Source organism: Petaurus breviceps, unplaced genomic scaffold (genome assembly GCF_028583685.1).
Source record: "Petaurus breviceps papuanus isolate PSGF00001 unplaced genomic scaffold, PetGlider_PUasm1.0 188, whole genome shotgun sequence".
Classification (NCBI taxonomy): Eukaryota; Metazoa; Chordata; class Mammalia; order Diprotodontia; family Petauridae; genus Petaurus; species Petaurus breviceps.
In genome coordinates, this window is record NW_027185804.1 from 23,162,531 (window position 1) to 23,187,246 (window position 24,716).

The window sequence follows — 24,716 nt, forward strand, 5'->3', positions numbered from 1 at the left end:
TTCCTTCCTTCCTTCCTTCCTTCCTTCCTTCCTTCCTTCCTTCCTTCCTTCCTTCTTCTCTTCAACACTATAACACACTTACTCTATGCAGGGCACAGGGCCAGATGCTGGGCACACAAAGTCAGCAATGATGCTGTCTGGTACAGTAGAGAACATGCTGGATTTGGGGTTCGGGGACCTGCCTTCAAATCCAACCTCCACTACTTGCAACTTATATACGGCTCTCTGAGTCTCAGTTTCCTTACTATAAGATAAGGGATTGGATGAGATAACCTCTAAAACCCTTTCCAGCTCTAACTCTAGGAATCTATGGAACATCCCTGCCCTCAAGAAACCTTACATTCTATCATAGAAGGGCTCCTTCTTGGAGTATAGATTGGCCTAGATTCCACTGAGCTCTCTCTTAACTCTGAATTCTTTGAATAAATACTTTATTGCCAAATATCCTCATTTATTTTTATGAGGAGAGGAAAGATCTAGTATCTTACATTTATAAAGTATTTCAAGTATTTTAAATGCTCATAATAATCCCCTGAGGTAGGTTGTGGAAGTGTTCTTAATCCCATTTTACAGATGAAGAAATCAAGGCTCGGAGAAGTTCCCCAAGGTCACGTAGCTAATAAATATCAGACGTGGGACTGAAGTCTGAGATCCACTGACTCCCAGAAATGTGTTCCTTTTAAACAGGCTTGCCCACACAGGCTATGCAATGTGGCTACACCAGCAGGGGCAGAGGAACAAACCCACCAGGGGGATCCCAAGTCAGTGTCTGCCAAGGGAGAAAGAGAGGGACAAGATGTCCACATCCCACTTATTAGCCAAAGCACAGAAAACACTCTTGAAAATTCATCAGCAGTCACAGCTGTGTCATCTGTAAATGTGTGTGGTATGTTGACATGGCAGCTGGTGAGAATGATCATTCACAAATATAAAAGAGAAAAAGGAGCCAGAAGGGCTGCTTCCCTCAACATCCCATTTGGAGGGAGAGGGGGAAGAGGAACGAGTAAGCTCAATGAATTGAATTTCAGCTTAACCAGCAAGGATTTCTCTGCTGAAAAAATAACTTGCCTGCTACCATCCAATGAAAAAGGAAATTGGTGTCAACTTTGGGCCAACTTGGGAAGTTTTGTTTAATTTCATAACTGTTTCCTTGAGAAGAGAAATTTCCATCCTCGTATGACAGAACGTAACCTGGCCAGAGGTCATGAAGGAATAAGGACAAGGAGAAAGGACAGACATTTGGAATCATTGGTAGCAACACTGGTTTAGCATTGAAAAGGAACTTGGATATCATCTGGTCCAACTTTCTCATTTTTTCACATGAGGAAAATGAGACCCGGAGAGATTAAGTGATGTAACCAATGTCATACAGGTAACAGAACCCAGGATATGAACTCAAGCCTGTTTAAAAGTAGGTGTCATGAGAATTCAGAGAAACATGGAGAGATTTGTAAGAACTGATGCAGAGTGAAGGCGGTTGAGCCAAAAGGATAATATGATTTGGGACACTAAAGAGGTTAAGTGACTTGTCCAAGGTCACATATTCAACTTGCATTAGAGACTTGCCAGACCTAAACCTAGCTTTTCCTGTCTCCACAACTGGCCTAGTTCATTGCCCAGTTGTCTAAATCCAAGATGGGTTTTTCATACAACTGTATGTCGTATCTGAGACAATAAGGTTTCTTCATCTACTCATTTTTCATCTGTGAACTATTACATCAAGGTCCTTTGGATGACTACACATCTCATTTAGGGTGTTCTTCAGTATTCCAGAATTTTAATGCATTCCACACAGTGTCATCTATAATTGGTACATCTGGAGAACTTTTCCATTGGTAGGAGATCCCTCTTCCATTTGGTCTCTATTCTGCATATTCTCTATAAACGTGGCAAACACTTGTTGAGCATATACCTCCTTATGTTATGGCTCACTTAAGGCAGATAATCAAAATGATAGAAATAAATTACTGGTCCTGTGATTTCATTGATCTAGGGAAGTCCCAGGTGAGGAAATTCCCTCTACCAATGCAGGTTGACTCCTTCTTTGCAACTTCTAATCTTAAGGAGTTATCTAGAACACTGAGAAGGTAAAAGACTTGCCCATTATGTGTCAGATGTGAAACTTGAACCTAAGTCTTTCTGGCTTTGAGGTTTCACCAGTGATGTCAAACTGAGAGATAGGGTCACATATTGACTTAGCCATTAACATCACCTACATGTTATTATATTTTTATTAAATATTGCCCAATTACATTTTAATCTGCTTCCAGGAGTTTTGTGGTCTTACTGACACTTCTGCATTATCACACATCTCTCATAATCATGGCATACTTAGAAATTATCTTTGTGGTGGAACCTTGTCATGGAATCTTCTATGATCTTAACATATACAAGAGAATCACTTTCCCAGAAGAGGAACTTTGAAGATGAATTTTATGCTGCTAACTTAAAAGATTTAAAAAACGCAAAAAACAATGAATAAAGATTTTATATCCTTTGAATCTTTTATCCAATTGTATGCCCACAAAATGTAGCCTGCTGTAGACTATATTTTATGAAAGTGGCTCCTTCCCTTCTTACGGTCTCATCACACCTTTTATATAAATATCATTCTTGCAATGAATTACAGATGAGAAAGTAATCCCATCAGTGCATAGTTGTTGGCATTCTTTTGATTGCTTCTTTTTGTTAGTAATACCATTTACATTTTTTTCCCCTAGACATAGAATAACTTTCAGGTGTCTTGACAATTGTTCCCTCAATAGCTTCAAAATTGCATCACTTCTAATGTAGATTTTCTCCCCTGGTCTGGTCCAGCTTTGCTTCCTTTTTTGTTCCATTTACAGTTTTTTATTTGACAAATTGGGGACTGAGATTTTAGAGCCCAAACAAGATGGTTTCATTGTCACTGATGAGGAATATATGATGTTAGAGAATGCTGTTACATATTTTCTATTTTCAGTGTTCTCTTTCCAGTTTCATCTTTAAATGCTCTTGGGAGTCTGTAGCTTAATTATCTCAAGCTTTTTATTTTCCCCTCCTATCCTTCTTGCTATTTATGAGGTATTACTCTTATTATCATGACTATTGATAATCATCTTCTATCCTCTTCCATAAGCTTTTGAAAATTACTTTATATTATAAACTCATAAAGCTGTATGTGGCTACTGTGGGCTTTCTGTTGCCGAAAAGATCAACAGTGTGTTTGCTGGATGAAGATGATGCTAGGCCTTTATGGCTTTCCCATCGTGGCAATAGCTTTAGATTGGTTAGACTTCTATGTGAAGTGATGATGAGTCAATTTAAATGGATCTCCATCCAGTTCCCAGTTTTCAGCATTGACAGCTTGCTTGGGTCAGACAGGTTGGAGATATTTGAATTGCAGGTGGCATTCTCCAAGCTTTATCCTTCCTCCTAATTTGGTTTTAATTTTTATCTTTTTCTTAACGAGCTGAGGGTCTCACTGAACCTCAGATAGCCAATTCAGAAATTACTTCCAGCTCATTAACCATTCATTGTCTATCTGTTAGGATAAGTCAGTTTCATTGTTTGTGATTCGGGACCCTCATCTTATGTTCCAGCTCTCTCTTTGATGACCTTAGTCCCTACCACGTGCTCTACAATCTAAGGACATTGGCTTTTTGTTGTTCTTCACTCATGACACTCTTTCTCCTGACTCTGGTATTTTCTTCTGGCTGTTCCCCACACCTGGAATTCTCTCCCTCCTCATCTTTATTTCCTGGCTTCCTTCAAGTCCCAGCTAAAATCCCCTTTTCCACAAGAATTCTTTCCTGGTTCTCCCTTAATTCTAGTGCCTTCCCTCTGTTGATGATCACCAATTTATCCCATATAGATCTTGTTTACATAGTTGTTTGTATAACACCTTCCCTATTAGACTGTGAGTTCCCCGAGAGCAGGAGATATCTTCGCCTTCTTTGAGGACCTCTGGTACTTAAACCAAAAACTGGCATATACACTTATAATCTGTGTGACTCTGGGCAAGTCCCTTAAGCTCCCCTCATCTGTAAAATGAGCTGGAGAAGGGAATGACAAACCACTCCTGTATCTTTGCCAAGTAAAACCCAGATAGGGTCACAAAGAGTTGGACTCGACTGAAAGGAATAAACAATAACAAAAAGGAATTTTATCATGCCTTAATTTCCAGTTATATCCCTAGGGTTTGTGACTAAACAGCACTAATTCCCTTCTTAGTATTTTGTGTATTTTACATAGCAGGTGTCTAATAAATGCTTATTTACTGATGAACTATAAGTGAAATGTTGTCATAAAATATCTGTATAGTCTACAATCCATTGACTTCTTTTGATTCTCATTCTAAGCCATATTTCCCCAAATGTCTTTCGCCGACCTTCCGTATGTCTACCTCTTCACTGAAGTCACCAAATATTAAAACCTGTTTTTTGCTTAAAGGATCTCATTGAGTTTTTGGTGGAATTTCTCGACCTTCTCATCTTCTACTAGAGAGGATGATATATAAGCTGCAGGTTCAGGATGGTCTTTTCACATGTGCTAACCACAAGTGTTTCCAAGTGAGATGACCAAGGTTTCCATCAAACTCTTCTTTCCCTTTTCCCTTTTTCCATGAGGAAAAAGAAATCTGACAATTCCTTCATTTGCCTCCTCAAGGAGAACCTGTGAGCCACCATTCCATCAATTGAAATTTTCCACATAGGCTTTAATTTATAACAAGGAGGCCAATATTGGTTTGATTTAGTTCCTTGCTTTCCTCCCTCTTGACTCATTGTTTGTTTAACTAGGAGCCCACATTTACAGCACCAGTAATAATAATAGCTGTCATTTATCTAACACTTTAAGGCAAAGTACTTTACAAATATTATCTCATTTGATCCTAACATTATTCCTGGGTAGTAGATGCTATTATTATCTCCTTTTTATCTTAGGAAACTGAGGCAAATAGAGATTAAGTGGTTTGCCCAGAGTCACACAAGTAGTAAATGTCTTAAGGCTAGATTTAAACTCAGTTTGTCCCCCAGGGCTAGTGCTCTATAAAATGCATCCCCTAGATGTCTTATTGTTACTGTAAAATAATGGAAATAATGTTTAGAGGTGATCTAATAACATTATGATCATTAGCACTCTCTTCCTCCCTTCTCTACTATCAGCACTGTGGCATCAAAAGGGGTGACAAAGAATTGAAGATCATTTTTTAAAAATGTTTTTCTTCATTTTGTGGGCTGCTGTGGCCAAGGATTGTTCATCAATTCCTCAGTCAACAAGTATTGATTAAGCATCTGCATGCCAGGCACCAGAGATACAAGGAGGAAGGTGAACATGGGCCCTGCCCTCAATAAGCTCTCAGTTCAGCTGGGGGAGAAAACATGTCCATATATCAGTATATGAAAAAAATAGGAAAACTCTGCAAAGTGATTTACAGGGAAAGACATTAGTAGCTGTGAAGAATCAGAAAAGACTTCATGTAAAAGGTGCCCTTGAGCTGAGCTTTGAAGGAAATGAGGGATTCTCAGAGACAGTGGGTCATTCTACAGAGTGTCCCTAAAGTCTGGACACATAGGAAATTGTGTTCATGTGAATCTTGCAAAGCGCATCAACCTTTGCATCAAAAAATGATGGCAATCATATTGAAGATGTTATTTGTTGATATTCCAATTAAATAAAATGTTGTCGAAAATTTCGTTCATTTCATTTCTTGAAAATCTTCATTTTTTGCTATGTGTCCAGACTTTAGGGATACTCTGTAGGTGGGCACTGAGAGGTAGAACAATCTTTGACAAGTCTTTTTTTTTTTTTTTTGCCTTTTGGAGGGCATTTGGGGTTAAGTAACTTGCCCAAGGTTACACAGTTGGTTGTATGTATGTGTGTGTGTGTGGGGGGGTGTGTGGGTGTGGGTGTTAAGTGTCTGAAGGCTGGAACCGAACTCAGGGTCCTGCTGACTCCGGGGCCAGCACTTTACTCACTGCGCTACCTAGCCCCCCTGACAGACAGTCTTTCAATCAAGGGGACAAATATGCAGATCTTTTCCAGCATGGTAGAACCTACTGGAGTTTATGTGCTAAGGTATTACCCTTGGGAAACCTGGAATTATCCTCATATTACAATAAACCATTGAAATGGGCCTTTTCTGAAAGAAAATTGCCCTCTTTGCTGTTGTTCAGTCATTTCAGTCATGTCTGACTCTTTGTGACCTGGATTTTCTTAGCAAAGATACTGGAGTAGTTTTCCATTTCCTTCTCCAGCTCATCGTACAGACGAGAAAACTGAGCAGAGTTAAGTGACTTGCCAGGGTCACACTAGGAAGTGTCTGAGGTTGAATTTGAACTTAAGTCCTCCTTGACTCCAGATCTGGTGCTCTATCCAGTTAGCCACCTAGGTGCCCCCAAATTAGTCTTTAGCTTTCATAAAATCATAGAATTTCAGAGCTAGCAATGATTTTGGAAACTGTTAAATTCACTCCATAGCCATGCAGGAGTCCCTTCTATAATATTCTTGGACAAGTTGTCATCTAGCTTTGACCTGATGCCTTCCCAGGTGATGGGTAATCCACTACCTCTGATAGCAACCCATTCCATTTGGGAATAGCTCTTATTGCTAAGATTTTTCTTATATCAAACTAAATCTACCTCTGGGCAGCTTCTTCCTATTTCTGTCTTTTGAAGCCCAATAGGATAAATAATGAAATAACTTCATGCCAGTCCTTCGAATATTTACTTCCTTCTTTCATGGTCCCCTGAGTCTTCTCTTCTCCATTTGTTTTGAAATTATGAACCACATTATAGTGTAGTTTCCAAGTGAACCAGGCTTCTCCTTAGTGCCATGATATAATCTTTATATTTATTGAACTTGATTTCTCCAACAATTACTGCTGTTTTAATTTTCCTTTTCAGTTTTTAATTTCAGTTCTTCATTTTTAATGTATATTGCTATTTCTTAGGGATTTCATGTTTAAACAATCTGAATGCTTTGAAAATAATAATAATAATAATAAATGAAAGACAATTATAAAGTGCACTAAGGTTTATAAAACACTTTACCTAGGCATCTATAAAAAGCCTAGTCAATAGAGTGCTGATCTTGAAATCAGAAAAGACCCAAGTTTAAATCCTAACTCAGACACTTACTAGCTGGGTCACTCCCCAAGTCACCTCTCCCAGCCTCAGTTTCCTCATCGGTGGGGACAATAGAGCCTACCTTTCAGGGCTGGTTGTGAGGACCAACTGAGATAATATATGGAAAACACTTTGCAAACCTTAAAGGACTACATAAATGTTAACTATATTAAGGTTGTTACCTTGGCCAAGCTTTCTAATATTCTAATATTTCTAACATTCTAATATCCAAAAGCACACAACTGATCTCACAAAAAAAGGTGTTAAACTCTTAGGATGGGAACAATTTATCCTATAAACCCATGTATCTAAACTGGACATTTGGATTTAAAGTGTTGCCATTTTAAAATTCAGCCTGGTAAAGTTTGAACTGGTTTCAATCTTACCAACATTTTATTTCTAAAAATTAAAGTGAATTGCCATAGAATGGCAATTTTTTTATTGTATTTTGGAAAGTGGCAAGATCTCAGACTCTGCTCACAGAAATTAACAGGCCAACCAAAGTTCTTTGCAATTTGTTTGTGCAACTGGGAATACTTAATCACTCTTGGAATTTTCAAGAAGTTAACAAAGCTTACGTTACTATTTCACCGGTAAATGGCCCTAACAATTATTTACTGTGATAATTGCAATGTTCACGATTCAGGGTGAAAGACAAAATTGTATGTTATATATCTCGAGGTTGTAGTCTGTGTTTTAACCTCGAGTTTTCCTGCCTCCGTAATGATGGTGGATGTGATCCTGTGTAGGCCCAGCCCACAGGATGCTGCCCAAACAACACTGCTCTGCAAGAAGGTCATTGATGCATTATGACCAAGCATTAGACAGTGTCAGGAAACCTTATCTGACCATCATTCAGCTGGATGCTCATTTATGGTATTGTTCTTACAGCTCTAGCACACCCCTATAACAATGTTTCACCTAACATTATGGCTTTCTGTAACCTGTTAGAGATATTTGGCAAAGTGTCCCTGCAGTGCTGAGCTAAGACTGAATTTGATATCAAGAAGTCCTGCTTTCTGACGGTGGGCCCCTTTAAGAGACAGAAATGGACAGGGCCTCAGAGGCCCACTGACAAAGGAGGTGCTGAGCAAAGCAAATGATGATTTCATAACCCAAATCCTTGTCTTTTTTCCTGGCTCTCTGGTTTTCCGGACCTGAGTTTGTCCTCAATGGTATTCATCCCAGCTGTTTCTGTTTCCTACTCCTGTATGTTCACTTAATCTTGATTTCTGACCTTGGTTCCGACCTTGACCCTTTTGTTCTGGTTACTCTTTCTAACAACAGCAATGCGTTTATATAATTTATATAATGCTTTTTATAGAAGGCAGCAGTGAAGTGATTTGCCCAGGGCCACACAGCTAGTAAGTGTCTGAGGCTGGACTTGAACTCAGGTCTTCTTGACTTCAGGCCCGGAGGTACCTATTGTGCTACCTGCCTTTCTCTTTTATGTGTTCAGGGCTGGGGCAAGCCTTTGCCAGCTTGGCTGATCCTTTCTCATCTCTGTGGAATAGTATGGGGGGATAGAGTGCTGGGCTTAGCTTCAGAATGATATTGGTTCAAATCTGCAGCTGGGGAGGGGAGGAGAGATAGGGGGCTCCATGGCCAGATTATTGAAGGAAGTATCCACATCACTAACATCTTGGTGCTTTATTTGGGTATTTGGAGAGTCGGTGACATTAGCAGCTCACATTTATAAAGACGTTAAGATGTTTAAAGCACTTATAGACATGTTCTCATTTGATCTTCAAAAATGACCTGGGGAGGAAGTTGCTATTATTATTATGACCCCCATTTTGCAGATGGGGAAACTGAGGTTCAAAATGCTTCCATGATTTTATCCATAGTCACATAGCCAGGAAATATGGGAGGCAGAATATGCACCTACATCTTCCTGATTCCCAAATCCAGTGCTCCATTTTAGTGAGTAAATAAATGAAGCCAGTGAAAACCAGCTCTCTGGGTGATTCAAACAGCGTGGAAGGCAATTTCACTATGGAAGTTCAGATAGAAAAACTGTTTGAAGAAGCCAAGAAATCAATGGGAGAGGAAAGTATGCCCCTCAGTTTCCCCATTTATGGAATTTAAGATTCAGACTTGTATATATGTCTGGGAAGGTTTCTTCCACCTCTGACATAATGCACATATGCATATGTGAGGGGAAGTGGGGTCTGCTGGAGTTTACAGCTTAGGCAAGGATGGGGGGAGGGGAATAAGCATTTATGTAGCACCTACCATGTGCCTTGGACATAGATGCGTGAGGTAGAATGGACTGTATTTTAGAGATGAGAAGCTGTCATGTCTGGCCAGGGGAGATCAGTTTAACATCCCAGATGGACTGAAGCAGCCAGAAGATGAATAAGGATGATGAGGTTGGACAGTTACACACTTGAAATTGTAGAGAGGGAAAAGGATAAATATTATAGGATGTGAAAGGGAATATATTTTCAGGGAAAGATGGGGGCACTAATCCTCGGAGGGCTGCAGGAGAAAACACAAAATGAATTCAAGCAGGCCATCCAGGAGAGGACAAGGGCAGAAAGGGATTGCAAACCGAAATTGAAGCTATTTGTTTCTGTTGTTCAAATGTACGCTGTGTACTGCTATGGGGAAAATTAGACACATCAGGGTATAAAGCCAGCTGTACAAAAGCAATTCAATATTGTGTTTTGTAAAGAGTCTAACAGTCTAACTTGTTTTGTATATTAGAAAACTGAGGCCCGGTAGAAGAGCCTTGTTCAAGGTGACTATGAGAGCAGCTTACGCGGTAGATAGAAGGATGGACCTGGAGTGAAATAGACAGACAACAGAGTTCCAGTAGAATTTAACATTCCAGTAGAATGTAAGGTCCTCGAGGGCAGGAATGGTTTTGCTTTTGTCTTTGTGTCTTTAGTACCCAGCTCAGATCTTTGAACATAGTAAGTGCTTAATTAATGTTGAATGGAAACCAGGACAGATGGCCACATTTGTGGCATGCTGGGCTCAGAAAGCTAGGTTTTTTTACTCTATCTTGAGTCAATTTCACTTATCACCACTTTTTTGGTTTTAGGCAAGTGTCTACAATTATCCATGGGCCATCACATTAAACTCTGTAATTAACTAGGCTAGTCTGTCTCTTGAAGGATGGGAGTTGGGTAGTTGATCTAAATATGGGAGAAATCTTAATTTTACTGGGCTTGTTAAGTGAGCACTTAATTATGGGCCTGTTGCCTTGGAGAGAGTTTAAACCAAAACCTTTTACAATATACTATAAACATCACCTACCTATCTTGTAATTTTTAGGCCTTCTCTTTAATATCTTACCTTCTCTTCTTTAGTGGAAGTAGACACATCTTGCCTGAAAGTCCTTCTGGTCTGGTTGGTTTAAATGGCTTTACTTCCCTTTAGGGCTAATAGCAATGAGAAAGAAAAACTAAAAATCAATCAATTAATCAATCAAGAAGCATTTATTAAGTCCCTGTTATATGTCAGGCACCATGTTCAACCCTGGAAATAGAGATGAAAGTGAAAAATACTTGTTCTCAAGAACCTTAAATTGTAGGGGGGGCTTCTACCTGTATTGAATACAGGGAGGGAAGGTAGGGGGATTATAAATGGCTTTACTTAGAGGGTGAGTTTTGAAGGAAATCATGAATTTCTAGAGGCATAGAAGAAGAAAGAAAACATTCCAGGCATGAAGGGCAAAAGGAGATGGGAAATAGCAGATTGTGTGTCCAGAATAGCAAGTGGGACCCAGAAGTGTGTGGAGGGAAGTAACATGTAGGAAGACTGGAAAGGTAGGGGGGAGGAGGAGGAGGATTTGATCCTAGAGGCACTAGGGAGTCACTGTAGTTTATTGAGTATGGGGGCTATGGACTCGAATGAAAGTAAAATGAGATTTCTCACAAAAACCAACAATAGGGACTGTGTAGCTTTTGGTCATATCAGCTGACAAGTCATTGACTGATATATGAAGGAAATAATTGTGTTTTATTTGGTAGAGTCATTTCAACTCCATTGGTGTACTTGCTGTTCCTTGAACTTGGCATCCCATATCCCACTTCCATGCATTTATAGATGCCATTCTCTATGTCCAGGATGTATGTCTTCACCATTGCCTCTTGGAATCCCTAGCTTCATTCAAAGCCCACTTCAGGTGCCATCTTCTCTGAGAATGCCATCTTCACTATCATCATCATCACCATCATCATCCTCTCAGATGATGAAGGACACAGTACAAAGATGCTGCATGGGGGTAAGAGGACATATTACACACCATCACTTGAACACTGGAAGTAACTAAGGAGGTGATACTCCCACAGTCCTCTGCCCTCATCATACCACAGCTAGCGTATTATGTTCAGCTCTGGGTTCCACATTTTAGGAAGAACGTTGATGAACTGTAGAACATCAAGAGTGGAGTGACCAGAAGAGCAAACGACTTCAGTTTCACGAAATAGGAGAGCAAACTAAAGAAGCTGGAGATACTGGATATGGTGAAGAAAGACTTGGGAGGGAAGGGTAAGAAAATGTAAACAAGCATTTATTAAGTGCTTGCTACTTCCAAGTGCTATGTATAGTCCATCAACAAATATTTGTTAAGCATCTACTGTGTGCAGGGATTGCACTAAATGCTAATGATCTAAAGAAAGACAAAAGACAGTCCCTGCCCTCAAGGTGCTTACCGTCTAATGGGGGAGAAAGCATGCAAAAAATATATACAAAACAAGCTACATGCAAGATAAATAGGAAGTAATTAACAGAGGGGAGGCACTAGAATTCAGAGGAGTTGGGAAAGCCTTCCTATAGAAATATTTTTCAATTGTAAAATGGTGATAATCATACTTAGTTCAAGGTTGCCAGGAAGAGCATGTTTTGGAAACTTCAAAGCACTACATAAATATGAGCTTTCCCATTCTCTGACATTCCAGTGGGTCAGTGGTTGTTTTAATATTAATATTCCTCCCATTTGTGTAGATTGCTACTTGTGTTTCCATTCAGGATCCATCCAATGTGCTGAGGACCCTCCTTGACTCCTCTTGATAACTCAAAGATCTCTTGACATCACAAATACAGGACAAGGGTTGTCTATGGCTCATCCCCTTGCTCTTATCGTGTAATCAGCCCATCTTTTTTCAAGGCCATGTTTTATTGAGGGCAGAATTTACTCTGATTGTCCTTTGAGATTCCTTGTTTGTCATCCTAGTTATTATTGCCTTTTTTTTTTTATTAATATGAGCTCTCTGGACATGCTTTTGAGTACATACAAGTACTCTCATTTCTCTGCTGACAGAGACGTGGCAGATGGGTTCTATTCCCTTTTCTCCCACTCATGGTGATGAGTGGGTTGTACTGTTTGTTTCACCTCCTGAGTGTTGGAAATCAATACAATTTGCTCTCTTCTTAAGCCAGGCCAAGGAGAAAGCTTTCTGGCAGGCAGGGAGAGAGACAAAGAAGAAAAAATGTTTAGTAAATTTTGGGATTGGAAATTGAGGGGATGCCCATCTATTGGGGAATGGCTGAACAAGTTATGGTATATGGTTGTGATGGAATACTATTGTGCTATAAGAAATGATGAGCAGGATAATTTCAGAGAAACCTGAGAAGACTTTTATGAATTGATGCAAAAAAAAAGTAAGCAAAACCTGGAGAACACCTTAGATACAGTGACAGCAATATTGTAATGATAATTAACTCTGGGACTTTGCTCCTTTGATCAATATAATGATACAAGACAATTCCAAAGGAATCATGATGAGAAATGCTGTCCAATTCCAGAGAGAACTGATAAATTCTGAATGCAGATTGAAACAAGGAGAATATTAATGCAAGGTGTCAATGTCTCCAGAAAGAGAGTAGCTCGGGGCTCTTCACTGCCTCTCACCTGGACTGTTGTAAGAACCTCATGAGCCATTGCCTCCAGTCTCTCTGTTTTCTAACTGTTGTATGGCAGCCAAAATTATCCTCCCAAACGCACATGTTAAATGTTCCCAGTTCCTTCACTCGATCCTTATAGAATATGGTGCTAATTGTCCTCTGCTGGACTACCTTCTAAATAATAACGATAATCATAATTTATATAGTGCTTTACAGTTCATGAAGTTCTTTACAAATTCATGATCTTGTATAATCCTCGGAACCCCCCGTCAGGTTAGTGCTGTTATTATCTGCATTTTGCAGATATGAAGAGCATTCCTAAAATATGGCCATAAAAAATAAACGGTTGGAGCAGGACAGAGTACTACAAAACTGTCACCTGCCCCATTCTCGACATGATGAAGATAGCACACCAGATTTGAAGTTAGAAAGCCATGCATTTGAATCCTGCCTCAAATGCTTATGAACCATGTGACCCTGGACAAGTCACTCAATCATGTTCAGCCTCAGTTTCCTTATCTGTAAAATGGGGACAATAGTAGCACTAACTTCACAGGCTTCTTACAATGATCAAATGAAATAAATATGTAATGTACTTTACAAGCCCTCAAGTGATGGAGAATTACTAGTTATTATTAACTTTTTTTGATGGCTGTAAAGTACTTTTGAGCTTACATTTCACTTAAATCTCTAGGTATTTAATATCTTTTGGTATTAAAAGGAATCCAGGAGGTTAGGACATATCCTGTGGCAGTAAAAAAAAAAAAATCTAATAATCTTCTTTCCTCTGTCCAATTTCTATCTGGAACATGTAGCTTAGAGGGCCAGTGGGGAGGATCAAACTTTTCCTTTCCATCATTTCTCAAAATTCATCAATAGTAAATAATAGCCAACATTTTTATAATGCTTTAAGGTTTACAGAGAGCTTTACATGTGGTCTCTCATTTGATCCTCACAATAACCTTGGGAGGTAGGTGCTATTATGATCCCCATTTTACAGATGAGGAAACTGAGGCAAACAGAGATTTAAGTATCACACATCTAATAAGTGTCTGAAGCAGGATTTGGATTCAAGGCTTTCTTGACTCTAAATCCAACACTTTATATGCTGTACTACTCAACTGCCTCTGTACTCTTAGGAGACTCATGGGCATAGACTCATGGTGCAAAATCTTGCCAATTTTCTCATTTATTTCTCATGAGAGTTTGATTGTGAGACTTGGACTTATTTCTGATCTGCCATTAAACTTTTCTAGGTTAAGGTCAAATCTTGCTTTCATGGAACAATTACATGAGTGTTACATATTCAGAGTCCTATGAACTCCAAATCACTGAGGGTCACTGAGAGACTGTTGATGTTTTAACCAGTAAAATATATTTAGAAATATATTTGTTTGGCCTTCAGGGTTTTCCTCTTTTTTTTCATGGAATAACCATTAGATTGACCATGTGCTACATTGGTATTTTGGGGATGCCAAGGGAAGAAATGAGGGAAGGCCCTTAGCACATTGAGTGGATTCCCCCCCCCCACACACACAGAATGGTAAAGTTATGAGAAGACATGGACCAAAGGTGTATAGGATGGGCACAGATCTGGGTTTGTGGAGAGGTAACAGATTCATTGGAACTTTGATTTTTCGCAGTATTTTAGACCCCAGTGGGATGCAGCCTCATATAAATTCTATATCCAGTGACCCCCTCATTTTGCCATTGTAGAAATTCATCTGAGGCCCATAAAAGTTAAGGGACTTGTTCCAAATCACACAGATAATGAGTGAGAGAGACAAGTAGAATTTATCTTCCATGATGAATTTTCTAAAAACCACACATTTTTAACATTGCCTGCTACTGTAACTCTGATGCTGGATTTTTAAAAATCCTGTGCTTCTCTTTAAACAAGTCCCCGGATTGCAAAATGTTTCATTATCTCTCAAATCAAATATTCCTCTTTGTCCTCCATGTTCTGCTATGTAAACCTGCTTCCTTCTATCTTTATTTAATTTTATCATTCCCCAATTTTTTTTAAATCTTCCTCAGGGCCATCTCCATGTAAAGATTTTCAAAGTTATGTGATAAATGCTGGCATTTGCTTTGCAAGGTGCTTTACAGATGTTATCTTTTTTGATCCTGACAACAACTCTGTGAGGTGTTACTATCCCTATTGTACAGATGAGAAAACAGCATCTGAGACAGATCAAATGACTTGCCCAGCATCACATGGGATTTGAACCTAGGTCTTCCTGACACTGAACATGTATGAGGTCAAAGTGAATCTGGCTACTTAGTGACCTAAAATATGACTAGGAAAAAGAGAAAATACAGAAATCAGAGAATTGCAGAATTTCTTGTTACCTCAGCCTTTGCTCCCACTGGAGCATGAAAGCACATCCATGATAGTGGGAATCCACTGCCTCCCAAGATGATCCTTTTCATTTTTGAATAGTGCTAATTCTTAGGAACTTTTCCCCTTAAATTGTGTCTAAATTTTCAAATGCTGACTATCGCTTTTAGTTCTGGCTTGGGATGAGCAGAATAAATTTGTATAGCTCTTCATATACTTGAAAACAGTTTCCAGATTCCCCCACCTACACATCTTCACTTTTCCAGAATAAAGAAGGTCCCCAGTTCCTTTTCCTGGGCCTCATTTGGCATGAACTTGGAGCCTATCACCATCTTAGTTACTTGTCTCTGTATACTCCCCAGCTTATTAGTACCTTTCCTAAAATATGGTATCAAGTTGTTGTTCAACCATGTCCTACTCTGCATGATCCCATTCGGGGTTTTCTTGACAAAAATACTGGAATGGTTTGTCATTTCCTTCTCCAGCTCATTTTACAGATCAGGAAACTGAGGTAAACAGGGTGAAGTGACTTGCCCAGGGTCACACAGCTAGGAAGTGTCTGAGGCTGGTTTTGGACTCAGGAAGATGAATCTTCAAGTCCCATGCTCTATCCACTGCAGCACCACCTAGCTTCCCTCTAGTACCAAGTACTGAACATAATTCTCCCTAAATGTGGTTCAACCAGAGCAGATGGTTTCATCAGGTCCTCATTCTTGGAAGCTATGCCTTTTGTCTGCCATAGCACACAGTTAACTCACTTTACATTTATATGTAAAACCCCCAGATCTTTTTTCTTTCAGCAACTGTTGCCTCCTCCACCTGGTAGAATTGATATTTTTGAACTCAAGTACAAGACTTATATTTATTCCTATTAAATCTTATATTCTTAGATCCAGTCCAGTGTTCTAAGCCTGTTAGTCAATAAACATTTATTAAGTACTTACTATGTACCAGGCACTATGCTAAGCATTGTCAAGAACAGCGAGCCAAAATTTGTTATGTATGTATGTGTGTGTAATTTCATCTTTATTTGATTTTTCTGCTCCCTCTTTCTCATCTTGCTTAATGATAGCACACCAATCCTAGATCACCCATTTTCTCCCTAATTCTGCTCAGGACTCTCCTTTAAGATTACTTGAAATCTCTTACTTTGATGAAATACCCTTTCCCTTTTATCTTTTGTGGATGTGTCTTGTATGTACCTAGTTATTTATATGTTGTATCCCCTATTAGAATGTAAGCCCTTTGAGAGCAGGGACCACTTTTCTGCCCTTCTTTGTATTCTAACACTTAACATGGTTTCTGGCACATAGTAGGCACTCAACGGATGCTTGTTGATTTGAACACCCCCATCCTAATTGCCACCCTGTCCTCAGAAACACATGGGAGTAGATGGTTTACCCCTAGAATATTTGTCTCCTTTAGCTACACACTGTAATATTTGAGCTTGTCATATTTGTCCTTGTATGTATGCATGTTATTATGTAGCACATCACCTCATCTATGTAGATAGAGGTCCTAGTGTATTTGATATATCCTGTTTTATGGTATAGATTTTTAGAAAATGGGAACCACATATATCATGCCCTGACTTGTCCATGAAGGTCCTTAATAAGCATCATTTGTTAACAGGTGTAGTAAAATCATATTTTGTTGAGGGAAAGTTTAGATTTTCATTGTAAAATCTTGTAATCCAACTACTCCTGCCTGTTATTATTTGAAGTGACTTTCAGGCCCATTTCAATGGGCAGCTTGCTGAGTGAGATTGTAAAATAACATAGAAAATGTTAAAAGAACAAAAATGAAATTTTTTAGGGCTGCCAAGCACAGGATGAAATAAAGATCTGCCTCCTTTTTCATTTCTCCTTCAGCTCTTACAAAATAAAACTAGAATGTCCGATTCCAAAAATCATTTCAGTTTCACCTTCCATGTAGATGGGAGAGGAATTTACTTTCTATGTTAGCTAGAACCAGAGCTCAAATTAGTCCCTTCTGGGACTTTGGGTCTAATCTTTGGTGGGTGTACAGGAATTAGGGGGAGAAGCAAAAACACAATTTGATGGGAGAGATGACATATAAACAACTATGTGCAAACAAAATGTTTATGGGATAAACTGGAGATGATCAACAGAGAGAAGACACTAGAATTTTTTGAAATTCGATTTTGTTTTGGTTCTGTCTTTTCTCCCCCATCAATTGAAGAAATCCAAAATCCTTTAGAAATATGTATAGTCATGCAAAACAAATTCCCAGATTAGCCATGTCCAAAAAAAGAAAAAAAAGGAAAGAATTAAGGAAAGATCAAGGGAGGGATGGAGAGAAAGAAGGAAGGAGGGAAATATGGAAAGAAGGATAGAAGGAAGAAAGGAAGAAGGAAAAGATTAAGAGAGGGAAGGATGGAAGGAGAGGAGAAAGGAAGGAGGGAGGGAAAGAAGGAAGGAAGGAGAAATGGAAAGAAAAAAGGGAGGGAAAGATGAAGAGAAGAAAGAAATGATGGAAGGAGGGAAGGATAGAAGCAAAAAGAAAGGAAGGGAGAAAGGGAAGCATGGAAGGAAGGAAAGAAAAGAAAAGATTCAGTCTACAGTCTGAATCTATCAACTCTCTATCCAGAAGTGGATAACATTTTTCATCATGAGTCTTTGGAATTGAAGTTAGTTGCTGTGTTGATCAGAGTTACTAAGTCTTTCAAAGTTCATTATCTTTAAAATATTGTTATTGTATAAATTATTCTCTTGGTTCTGCTTACTTCCCTTTGCATTAGTTCATACAAGTCTTCTCAGGTTTTTCTGTAACTATCTTGGAACACATTAGAATTAAGTAGAATCATGAAAGGCTTCCTGTGGAAGGTAGGATCTCAGCTGGGACCTGAAGGAAGCAGTGGGAAATGCAAGGCTGTAACTCATCAGAAAGATTGGGGCAGGATAGGTAGATTTGAGAATCATCAGCATAAAGATGATAATTAAATCCACGAAAGCTGATGAGATCACCAAGTGAAGTAATGAAGGAGAAGAGAAGAGATTCTTGGGGAACATTGATGGTTAGAGAGAGTGATCTGGATGAGGATCCAGCAAAGATGATTTAAGGAGTGGTCAGATAGGTAGGAGAAATACCAGGATGGAGTGGTGTCACAAAAACATAGAGAATACTGGAGAAGGTGATCAACAATGTCAAAGGCTGCAAAGGAGTCAGAGAGAATAAGGATTAAGAAAAGGCCATTGGATTTGGCAATGAAGAGATCTCTGTAACTTTGGAGAGAGCAGATTTGGTCAAATGAGTTCAGAAGCCAGACTGTAGAGATTTAAGAATATAATGAGAAGAAAGTGGAGGCATCAGTTGGAGATAGCCTTCTCAAGGAGTTTAGCAATAAAAGCAACGAGAGATATAGGATGGTAATAGCGGGGATGAATGTTTCAAGTGAGGGGTTTTGGGAGACATAAGTATGTTTATAGGTAATAAGGAAACAGCCAGTAGACAAGAAAAGATTGAAAAGAAGAGGACCTGAATGATAAATTCTACTCAAATGAGTGTAATCAGAAATCATAGGGGCACAGATTTAGAACTGGAAGGCATGTTAGAAGTAGGGTCATTGGATAATGAATCTAGAGCTGGGAAGGAGTTCCGTCGGCAACCCTCTAGTCCAATCTAGTCCTTCTAGTCCAATCTCCTCATTTTAGAGATGAGGAAACCGAACCCCAGAAAAGTGAATCTCCGTAGCAAATGTCAGAGATTTGGGCCTTGAATCCTAGCCTTTTACCTCCATATCCATTGAGTTCTTCATTACTATCCCACCTTGGAATTGGAGAGAAAGGGAAGGAAGTGAGATGTCCCAAGAAGTCCATTGAATCTGGGGTCAGGAGACCAGGGTTTTAGTCTTGGCTCTTGTTATGTTTATGAGCTTGGGCAAATCATTTCACCAGTGGGGTTCAGTTTCCTCATCCATAAAATGAGGACTTTCGATGACTTCCAAAGGCCCTTCCAGGCCTAGTTTTGTGACCCTATGATCTTACTTGCCTATTCGCCATATACTGCTCACATCGTGTCCAACTATCTGATGCTTTTTTTCTTCCTAGCTCCTCTCCTTTAAGAGTCTTTTTAAAAAAAATAACTTTAACAATCTCTTGCTTATCTGTCCATTGTTTTCCTGTGGCAGTGTTGGCAAAAAAAAAAAAAGTGATGTCTTGTAATGAATGACCCTTGGGCATATGCTTGGTGATCCTTTTCTTTGACTGGCTCTGAGCATTTTTCCTTTGTACAGTCATATGGAAAAGGAAATTTCTTATGACATTTTTTTTTTGATTGAAAGAATAGCCTCAGGGAATCTTTCCAGTGTAAGAAACCACGTGGGTGAAGCAGTTCCATCGTTGGGTAGTTTGAACCACAGTTTCCTCATGCCTCACACATATTATCTATGCTAAGTGCAGCTATTAGTCTAGAGAAGATACTGCCATTCGACTTCATTTTTCTCCTGTGGTGGTTTCATACTTCAGTGTCTTCTAATTATATTTATTCCCATTATATCAGCACAGAATGGAAAACCTTTCTTATCCCACCCTTGCCTTTTGTGATTCATTCCTCCAGTGGGGACCAGATGACAAAATTAAAATACATGAATATTCCTTGTTTTTACAGGTTCCACCCATCTACGGATGAATGTCACCCTAACCCCACAATCATTTACAAACCCTCGGAGATCTACATCAACATCACCAACATGGCCTTCCTGGGAATTAAAGTCTTCCTCAAATGTTGACAGGTTCAAGGACCCCATGAGACATTTCCCTGAAAATGCAAGTTTGCTTCAGATAATCAAATCCACACTGGCTCACCCTCCCCCTAGAACTAGGGCTCAGACAGATTTCTCTTCTGCCCTTTATCAAGGGAGTGGGCACAGTGCATTTCTGGATCCTCCCAAGGAGTTGGCCCAGGCTCTCACCCACCCAAGACCTCGAGATTCGGATGAAGAAGCTGTGTCAGGTTTGCCTCAACCCAACATGTCTGTCCCATTGTCCACAACACCATCTGTGACATTGTCAAGTACTGTCCTGTCATCTCAGCCAGTGCCATTAGGAACACTTTCCATTCCAAACCAGCACACACCAGGGTCAGACATTGTTTCAGCTCTTCCATCCCCATCCCTCTCTTCATCAGTTCCTGGCTCACCTCATACCATTATGTTTTCTAAACCTACTGAGCTACCAGCCAAAGTGCCTTCATTCTCCCAGACAGCTCCCCCTGATTCTTCCCATAGAGAAAGTACTGATAATCCCTTAGACCCTCTTTCCAGTAAAACAAGTCACCCTCCATCCAGAAAGGCCCAAGAATTAACAGATATCCTCAGTCTGGATTTTTCTGGATCTGCAACAGCACAGTATTCTAGACTGGCCCCAAGTGAGAGACTGCACCCAGAAAGCCCATCTACATCTGTGTTTGTGAGTTCCATGCCAGACATACCCCATCTGTCTTCCCCACCAGTTGCGCCTGGAAGTCTACCTTGGCTTCCAAGTCAAACCCCCACATTGTTGAAGTTCACAGATATGTCTTCTTCAGGCCCAGTCCGCACTCAACCATTCAAATCAAGAGTGACTAAAAGGGCCCATGGCAGTGTGTCCTGGCCGGCTTTTGAGAGCTCATCAGAGATGCCTGAAGTGGGGTCCAGACTTGTCCAAAGTACAGACGGAGGAGCTGCTTCTGTGGAAAGGAGACGCAGTCAACCTGCCCTTGCTACCATAAACAAGCCTGTGCATTTGTCACCAGCTCCTAAGGATGTGAAGGCGGTGTCCCATTCCGTGAAACGTGCCCCTTCCTCTCTGGTGCCAGTCACTCGATCTTTTGCAGCTGCAGGTGAAGCAACTGCTACTCATGCCGCCTCTTCACCAGCAGTGAAAAATGAACCAGCCTCTCTCTCCACGCACGATTTCCCATGGCCATCCCAAAGCAGGGCATCTCCTCTGCTTATGGTGGCAAAAAATCCAACTTCTAAAGAAAAGAACAAAGATGGGACTCCTACAGATTTGCTCCTCAAGGAGACAGGCCAGTCGTCTGTCTATTACTCTACAACTGCAAGTCTTTCTTTAGGGAAAGAAGGTGGCTTGATGGGTGCTTTTATGGGAAATGAAAAAGCCAATATGGTGATATCTCCTGGTGCCATTCCCACTCAGGAGACCACCAGTCAGTCTACCTTAAGTGAGGCCATATCAGATTCAACCACCAATCACATTCCAGCTGCTATCATCACAGAACTGGGAGTGAGTCTTACACTCTCAGAGCTGCCTGTTCCTCCTATCCCACCGACAGAGCAAGCATCTACTGCTTTGAAGTCTTCTCCTGTAGCAGATTCTGAGTCTGAGGTCAGGACGGCACCTGAAAATACTTCTAGAGATATGATTTCAGCCCCTAGGCGGGAGAAAGCCCATCCTCTCCATTCTTCCATACCAGCAAGAACCCAAGAGTTAAAGAGAACAACTGGTTCCCAGAGTTTTCTTTCAGGAGAAACTGGGTCCCATTTCTTAGAATCAGCGACCCCTGTCTTGCCTCACCAAAAAGGTTATGATTTACACGGACATGAAAAAAGTCATGTACCTTCAGTGACCCATTCTGACAAAATCACTGCTCCCAATGGCTCAGATTCAGCTGCCAAAATGACACATTCTCCAGATGTCAGAGAGGCTGATTTGCATCTGACCTTTGCTAAGGGGCTTAGTATTCAATATCCATCCCTTAATCTAAGCACAGAACAAGCCACACATCAGTCCAGAGTAACTACAGTTGGAAACTCTATAGACCATTGGCCCACAGGCCATAAAAACATCACCCGGGACCTTGAAGCATCGTTCAGTCTGCACCCAGCTATACATGGAGCTTTCACAACTGCCAATCAACATCTCCTTTCACGTCCTCCCTCAGAATCGTCTCCACTTTCGACATCTCTTCCACCAGCCTTGTCGGATGTGACTCCCCCCATCAGCTTGCAGGAAATGCTTTCAGGGGAAACAGAGACCAGAACTTCATTTGCCAGTACTCACCATCCATCACCTATGATAAGCACCTCTGTACCATTCCAGAGTGGCCGCAAGCCTCGGACATCCCCTGCCACCGTTCTTCCCACACTTACCCATGCCTTACTCAAGACAACACCCAAAGTACCGCTGACTTCTCCAGTCCCTGAGAATTGGACTATTGCAACTACTCATGCAGGTAGTTTGGTTCCTGGTTCCCAACACACAGGTATGACCACTTCCATGGCCAAAGCATCTTCAGCTTCAACATCATTATCTAGCCTTACTCTGAAGGAACACATAGACATGCCAATATACACACACTCCTTGTAATGGGACAGAGCTCCTGAGAATCCCTGGTTCTGATCCTTCTGGCCACTCGTTTGTCCAGAATCATTCAGAACTTAAAATATTTTTATTAAGGAGCATTAGCATAGCATTGATGTAAATGGTGTTTTCATAAGAACTATTCTGACCTAATGAATCTAAAGCTATTAGACCTAAAATCCCTTCTGTCCTAACATGACCCTAGCGCAAACCCTTTGCAACCAAATAGTTTCATAAGTGACATCCATTCATCACCAATGCCTCTTCCTTGTATTTTACTCTGACCAACCACAAATTGTACTTATTTTCTCATTGCAGCATACTCTTCCATGTCCCCTGACGTGGTGCCAACTGTGGCGTCAACAGCAGCCACACGGGTTATAGGAAAACACACTCTATCTGCATTGTCTGCCGCCTTAGTGTCCAAGGGGACTGGAAGCAAACTCTCCATTCCCTCAGCAATGATAGCCAAAAGCACCCTGGCCCCAGTTCTGGCTAAAAATGGTACTCTCAGTAGACCACCAGGCTCCCAGATGGTGGCAAGTACAACCAAGGCAGTTGAAACTCCCACAGCTTCCCCCTTCGTATCCATGACCCACAGAACCACGCAGGCGAATATGATCACAGCTGCTGCAAGGTTGTCAACAACACATTTCCCTGGGAAATCTCAAGCCATGCAATCGGATTTCTACAAAGCAACCAACTCAGAAATGCCCAGAATCTCTACCACATTCCCACTTACCATCATGGCGGCTCTAACATCTATTACCACATCAGGGAAGGTGACTAAACTCCCTCCCTTACCCGTGGAAAACACATCAGCTCCTCTCCCACTGGCTTCAACTACTGTGGTCACAACAGGCAAAACCACCTTGAATCTAGAATGTCAGATGTCCAGGAAACTGATGGTGAAGACAGGTAAGAGTCTTAGAAACAATAGTGCATCCTGGTCTTAGAGATGGGAGGAAATTTTTTTTTTGTAGTGGTGGAATATTTTTCCCCCTTTGGATTCTAACAGAGTATAAGAGTTGAGTAAATTATGGAGTATAGTTTCCAGGTTATAATATATTCTGTATCATTGTTTTTGTTTTGGGGGAGTTTGGTATTTTATTTGTTTGTTTTTATCAGATCTATGATATTTTTTATTTGAGAAACTGGTACAAATCATTTGTGACTCACATTCCTAGAGTTGCCTACAGGTGCTGAGAGACTTGCCCCAGTCACACAGCCACTCTTTGTCAGAGTCAGGACTTGAATTCAGATCTTCTGTCTCTGAAGCTGGTCCTTTATCTACCATGCCATCCAACTATATTAATGCCACTCAGGAAAAGGGAGGGACCTAAAGGCATTTTTGAATCCCTCCAGCAGCAGGAGGGTTAATTAATGCAGTGCGGTTTCTGATTGCAGTTAAGAGATGGCATAGAACACACAGAATGCTATTAATAGTGCTGTTCAGCTCTGCTATAAAAAGGGGGTTGATAAATTATTTTAAAGAATACGTCAATGCCGAATGCACCTATCTCTCTGGGGTTTTTTTTACTCTTCTCTCACTACCACCAAACTAAGAATGAAATGAAGTAATATATTTGAATGCATTCCAGTCTAAAAAGGGATTCTGTGAACCTAGTCCTACCATAAAGACTAATACCTTCTCTAGCCTTGGGGTCTTCTTTGTTGTTGTTCTGTCGTTTTCAATCATGTCTGGTTTTCCAGATGAGGAAACTGAGATAAATGAGGTGAAGTGACTTACCCAGGATCACACAGCTAGTAAGTGTCTGAGGCTGGGTTTGAACTCAGAAAGAGGAGTCTTCCTGACTCCTGGTTTGATGCTCTGTGCCCTATGGTGCCACCTAGCTACCCTTCTTTCATGTCTTCTATATTATTATCTGTAGATGTAGGTGGGTGATGGTAATGAGGAAATTTTTTATTAACAAGGCTCCAGAAATAGTTAAAATGGAAGAGGAAAATAAAACATTCCCTTTCCCTCTTTCTGTCAATTTCACTTTATAACTGAGCTGTCAATCAATATCGAGACAATCAGAGCTGGTATACTCAGTTCCTTATCTGCAAAATGAGCTGGAGAAGGAAATG

At 40.4% G+C, this 24,716-nt stretch overlaps 1 protein-coding gene across 1 annotated transcript in view; it reads left to right on the forward strand.

Annotated features, from left to right (window-relative positions):
- KIAA1549L (KIAA1549 like) overlaps positions 1–24,716 on the forward strand; it is a 297,003-nt gene that overhangs the window by 130,913 nt on the left and 141,374 nt on the right. The window contains exons 2-3 of the mRNA XM_069091091.1: positions 19,933–22,527; positions 22,944–23,543. Coding sequence (XP_068947192.1) covers positions 19,933–22,527; positions 22,944–23,543 — 3,195 coding nt within the window. The remainder of the gene's footprint in view (positions 1–19,932; positions 22,528–22,943; positions 23,544–24,716) is intronic.